General features: G+C 39.2%; 1 protein-coding gene across 1 annotated transcript in view; it reads right to left on the minus strand.

The window, feature by feature from the left end:
• Window positions 1–5,220: 5,220 nt before the first annotated feature.
• LOC119298533 (transcription factor GHD7-like) overlaps window positions 5,221–6,575 on the minus strand; it is a 2,158-nt gene continuing 803 nt past the window's right edge. Inside the window, exon 2 of the mRNA XM_037575895.1 lies at window positions 5,221–5,667. Coding sequence (XP_037431792.1) covers window positions 5,353–5,667 — 315 coding nt within the window. The 3' untranslated portion in view covers window positions 5,221–5,352. The remainder of the gene's footprint in view (window positions 5,668–6,575) is intronic.

Raw genomic sequence — 6,575 nt, forward strand, 5'->3', positions numbered from 1 at the left:
ATTGTGTACGCTTCTGTGTAGCATAAAAATGAATTTATTTTTGCTTCGATTAATTCGGTTTACAAACGGTTTTCTAGGTATTTAACTAATAAACCGAACTTCAAATTGGTGTGGAAATTTCATATACCATGCAATAAACCGTAAATTTATGCTTGGTTCCGTATTTTAGGGTCCAGTTTTAGAATGCATAGGGTGAAGTAAACTAGTCGCAGTCATCAACTTCGCAAAAAGTTCAAAGATTTTGGAAAAGAAGTTCGTGAAAATTGAAAGGAGTTCATGGATTTGAAAAAAGTTCATGGATTCGAAAAAAATCATTGAATTGACAATTTTCATCAATTTTAAAAAATTCATGAATTTCAATAAAAGGAAAATAAAATGCAAAAAAATAAGAAAAAAGTAAAACCGGCCAAACAAAGCCAGAAAAAAAAAATGAAAAACAGTAAACCCGCGACCTCCTCGGCCAAACGAAACCAGAAAAAAAAATGTAAACCCGAGGCCTCCTCATTCAGTGGGACACAAAACAGAAAAAAAGATGTAAGTATTTGCATCAGGTGAGTTGTCTGGTTGGCTACTGTGGCGAACACTCAACGAGGAGGTCATGTGTTTGAATTAGATCCCACACACTTATTTCAGGTTAATAGAAAAAGAAAAGGTAAATTGGGCTGGCCCATTGCAGAGGGGGTTTACGTACGTATGCGTTCCGACGGGCGACGTACTTTTGAAAAAGACCATCCTACCCTTTATTATGAAGGGGTATGAAGAGATCTCGTCCGTTGAACTATTTAGGGGGTGTACCCAAGCAAAAATGTTCTAAAACTGACAAGGGAATGAATCTTTTTAGGAATTTTAAAGACCGACGTTGTACAATGGGTATGGCTTGAATAACAACTTTGGGAAGAATCTTCTTCCTCCGACTGAAAGAAGTTTTTCCTTCCAGCTACTATTTTTCTTAACAATACAATCAATTAAGTATTTCTGGTCACCAGACGAGAACAACCAGAGGAGGATGCATTGGATGGTTTGATGGAAAATGTTTGTACCCAAGAATCAAGAAGGAATGGGTTTTCAAATAATACCCTAGAAGGGTTCTCCTTTCACCTGGCAAAGTATTATGGCCGTGTGAGTTCTCTGAAAAATGGCTATGTTTTTTGAGTGAGGAATGATCTGAATATTAATATTTGAGAGGATACTTGGATTATTGTGCAAATCAAAAAATTATTACCCATAGTGGGGGTCAGTTGTTATCTAAGGTAGCAGATTTGATTGACCAAGTTCTTAATACTTGGAATGAATATCTGCTCCAACAAACCCTGTGGCCTATTGATGTTCAACGAGTACTCGCGGTCCCTAAGTCGCAACATGATATGCTAGATTGTCCCTTGGAATTTCACAAAAAAGGTATGTTTTTGGTTCGGTCCGTTTATCTTGTGGAATGGGACTATGAACATGGAAATAAACTGTGACATACCAATGGGATGGGTATACCATAGTTAAACCTATTTAGTGTAGGATACGGAAACTTTCTTTTCCTCCAAAGGTAAAAATATTTATTTGACATATTCTACACGACACTATCCTGTGCCGTGTTGCGCTAGCCAATATACATGTGAAAGTCTCGCCCATTTGCCCTGTCTGCTCGTCTGGACCACAAGACACAAAGCATTTGCTATTTCTAGGCAACAGACCAAGGGAAGTTTGGAGAAGGTTGGGGATGAATGATATTATCGACAAAGCTTGTGAAGTAGATCGTGCGGGAGAGACGGTTTTAGAATATTTACTTTTACTGCCAACTCAGAAGTTGTGCATTATGGGCAACCAGAATGTATGTGAAATGATCGCCCTATCAGCCTGGTACTTGGTGTGAAAGACATAAATTGGTTCGCAAGGAGGCTACTCAAAATGCACACAAGATTTCTATGGGCATCCAGGCTCTTACGGCCAATTTTGTTACCACTTCCTCTCCAAAGGTTTCCATGAAAAAAGGGGGCTGGGTATGCCCTCCAGCAGGGTTTGTTAAACTTTAACACTCACGCTTCTTTTGACCATGACTTACTTAGCGGCACAATGGGGGCAGTCCTAAGAGACGACAAGGGCAGATTTATTGCTGGGGAAATGGTAAGATAGACTTGTGCTCGGATGCTTTGATGGGTGAAGCTCTGGCCGTAAAATTTGGTCTAACATTGGCGCAAAGGATAGGATGCAACCACATTATTATTAACATGGACAACATGGAGGTGATTGATACCATGAAGGAAGGAGGACGATCGCCGAGGGCATCGGCTGCAATTATTGATGATTGTTTTCACTTAGCTTGTGATTTTCCTATTTCTAGATTCGAGCACTGTAATAGAAGCAAATAAAGTTGCTCACGAAATTGCTAGATTGGCTAGATTTTCTTTAATTTCTGAATGGTTCGAGGAGCCACACCATAAAATTGTACCAATGCTCACAAACGATGTAATGTTTATTGCAAATGAATAAAAGTTGAGTGTTTCTAAAAAATAAAAAGACAACTGAATGTGACTACATAGTCGTCTTAGTTATTTTTGAGAAAACGACATGACTTTAGTCATGAGATAATTTTCTTTCTACATCGGATCAAAGAAACCAAACATGGACAAAAAAGACCTCTGGCACAACTAAAGAACATCATTAAAGTTCTTTGAAGTCGTTGGCTCTTGCTCCATCTTTTGCCGTTTCACTTTTCATCAAGCTCCAATGAAATTCTTCAAAGAGTAAACAGGGAGCTGGATTAACCTCCTTTTTTAAAAGAAAAACAATATATAGTTTGAAAATAATCTAGGCCGGCCAATGAACGTATATAGTTGATGGTTTAATATACCAATTTCACAATTAAATCAGACGAGGACGTTAACCAGTCAATTTAATCATGTTTGGTATATCATGCTCGCACAATGATCGATGACATGGAGTCATATATGTATCTTGATGGTCATTGGAAGGTGGGCATATCTCTCGATCGATCCCATGCTTGTGTGACCAACTCTGATCCATAAATCAATATTTCACCGGCAGCAGAGTCGTTTTCAGGATCTATCTATCTAGTACGTGTGGAGCACATGAAAAGGAGCAACATTAAGATGCATCAACCAATAACGAACACTGATACATGTCATTCTGGGTGCCGGCGAAAAGTGCAAGAAGCAGTGGGAGAGTCTGGAGCCATGCATGGAGCACTGGAACCCACCGCCTTTTCCTCTGCTTTAAGCGAAGCGAGACAGTCCACACAACCCTGAGCTTGTCGGAGTATCGCGCGTGGCCGATCCAAGCAGCACCACACCTTTGCAGCCTCCCTTAATCGATCCATGCATATAAGCTATCTCAGGCCACCACACAAACGATTCATCTTCTTCTTCCCTGAAGTAGAAGCAAACGCTATGCTACAAGAAGAAAGAAAAGTGGAGTATTCTTTATTCTGATGGATGTATACGTGTATGGATGCCCGCCGGAAAGTTCATGTGAACTAGATAGAGAATATTTTGGTCATATGATGGAGACAGCAACAGAGAGCACAGCCCAGAACAAGAATAGACATTTAGGCCATACGCATTATTGGATGAGTGGGTCCGGTTCATGTCAAGACGGTTACGACGGCTCAAATCACCACTTAAAATTAAAGTGTTCCCTTGGTTTCTATGTCAGTGCCTCAAATTGTTGCTTAGAATTGAAGTGTTCCCTTGATTTCTATGCAAGGGGTAGATAAGTTTTACCTTTGCTTGTAATCCAAATGGCTCCATGGGTCTTTGGTCAATTTGGGTATGCAGAAATAATGTTGTATTTGACAAGAAGAAAGTTCTATCTTGTAAAGGAGTATTAGCTAACCGTGCTTCAGACTCAATAGAGAAAAACGAGCCGCATTTCAGTGGCTAAAATTACTAGGGTAGGGCTTGTTCTCATCAAAAGCCTTTGGCAACTCAAGTGGTTAGCGGTGAACATGGTTAGCTGATACATGCTTACAAGATGGAACAACCAAGTAATAACTTGTTCAGGGGAATTGATATTAATTAAGGGGGTGAAGGACCTAGGATCTTAATATCGGGGGTGCCGCTGCTGAAATATTGTGAAATTTTACACGCCATAATATGATTCAGCCTAAAAATTATCATGATATCAACAAATAGATAGTAGCATTAACTTATTAGATAACTAGTGTTAAGTATATAGTTAAACTTACTTTGCCTTCACCCATGGCATCCACCCATGAATTTAGGAACAAACAATTAATCTAATCACTTTCATCAAGCTTTGGACTTAATAAATCTCATGAGAACTAGGGTCAGTTCTTTTAGTGGTTTTTTGGGCTTCTAGAATAAGCGGCCCCCTACCCAGCTTATTCTAGAAGCCCAACCAAAAATACTTTTTAGAAGCTTACTAATTGGCAGCTTATTCTGGAAGCCAACAAAAGAACTGGCCCTTAGTATTTGGCAACTTGTTGGATCATGGTAGTCAACAATAGCTTCCCTTTATCTTGGGCAAACATTGTTATCTTGTCTAGCTGATCTGGTTTGCACCAGCTTGAGGTTGGAGGCTGCCACCGTGTGCCATCTCCCAACCTTCAGCTATCTCCCAGTGATAAAGGCGGTGACACTATGGACGCACACTTACACATGATCGATCAAACGATGGCCAAACGAATTAACTAGCTATCTATATTCGCGAGGTTAAATGGATGAATGAATGTACAAACTTACCTCATAGACGAAGGATCACTTCAATAAGTACATGCAACAGCATAAGGAACTCATAATTATAATATAGTACACAAGCTTTGGATGATTTGCAGCTATTATGCTGTCTACACATGTTTATAGTTTTCCATGCAATGTGACATATTCTTTTAAAGTGCCTCATTCGTGCAGATTGGAGGTATTTTACCTATGATAAGGCCTCAAATTAGTTAGGTGACACACAGCTTTGTAATATACATGTGGTTACAAGGTTCAACTCATATTTGGTGAGTGAAATATAATTTTTCTCTCTCAAAATAAGCATTGTACATCTTTGGCGGTCGTGATGGTTTACTCATAACTCCCAATCCATTTTTCACTCTTGATAAGTCGTCAAGATAAAATAACAACTTTATACATAAAAAGCTTGTCCGTATTTAACTTTGAGTTGGTGATGACTTGATTCAATTGGTTGCATACAATAAACACATCTAAGTAGCTAGCCTCCTCAAACTACATGCTTAAATTAACATAAAGCATAACAGTACTTGTTTCAACAAATACATTTTCTTTGATTGGTCTGCTGACCTTTTGAAATAGTCAAATCAACATAACTCCTCCCATCGGTCAAACAATAACCAACTTATTTTACTTTGATGAAAAACTACCGGAACCATCCGAGGTGAAGTTTACTAGGATCATAGGGCGAAGCTGGGGGTGACGACGATGCAGCGGCTTCTGGTACCTTGACAAAGCGGCCATTGACCCGTGGCCTGAGCTCGGCGTAAGCTTTTCTGGACTCATAGCGGATTTGCTTGTCATAGCACCGCCTCTTCCTCTTCTCCCTGTACCTCATCACCTTCGCCTCTCTCTCCTGCATCGTCAGATTATGGGCAGCCCCCACCATCATCTCTGTATCAATAGTCATGATCGTTGCATTGCTAATAGTGCTGGTGAATGCAGCTCCGCAGAATGGCACCTGAACATGAAGAGGAAAATAATCGTAAGAGTGCAGTTCTGTACTTTTCCTGTGGGTTGCAGATATGTACATGATATTCCCTGTTTATGAAGTACATGATATTAACCAGAATTGACCCATTTTCATTCAGTGGTGCACTTGATTGTAACTGTTCTATTTTTCTAGACAATGGAAGAGAACAACTTCCCGGGCCTTTGTGTCCAAAGAAGCGCACAGTCCAAACTCAATCGCTCTATGAATATATGTTTTAATTAGGTGTATTATGTATGTGCATACGCGTAGCCCTGTACATCTGTGCACGGTTTTATGAATTGCTAAAAATGTTTAACTCCGTCAACAATTGTGATCTGGATCACCATATGTGAGAAACATACCATCTTCATAAGATTGATAGAAAGTAATTAAGTAGGCAATTTCCTGGTGCAAACTAATTAAACAAGGATCTTGTTTCTATTTCGTGAGGTTTTGGTCTGTTTTGGATCTGATTTCGATCAGTTTTATGAACTCGGTAGATTGATCACCCGGCCACTACGGAAGCAATTATGGGGAGTAGTATCTGTTATACTTGAGCTATAAGCTTACAAAACAAGCTTAAGAGAAAAAATTTAATACAAAATAGCACTAAAATTCATAAATGACCACATAAAATGAAAAAGATGGTGCACTGATCCAGTATATATGTTGTCCATTTCACAAACTTTGTCAAGGAATTAACATGAAGGCGTGGACATATGTATTGCTTGTTCCCATAAAGGAATTAACTGATTACCTTGTTAGTCAAATAAAATGAAATAAGTATGTATGTGTAACTGATGATGTGAGTGCCCATTCTTGTGCATCAACTGATACAAAACACAAACACTCTGCCTTGGGAGATTATATTCAACCAGCATAAATTAACAGAACTA

The sequence above is a fragment of the Triticum dicoccoides genome, chromosome 5A, assembly GCF_002162155.2.
Source record: "Triticum dicoccoides isolate Atlit2015 ecotype Zavitan chromosome 5A, WEW_v2.0, whole genome shotgun sequence".
NCBI classification, from domain to species: domain Eukaryota; kingdom Viridiplantae; phylum Streptophyta; class Magnoliopsida; order Poales; family Poaceae; genus Triticum; species Triticum dicoccoides.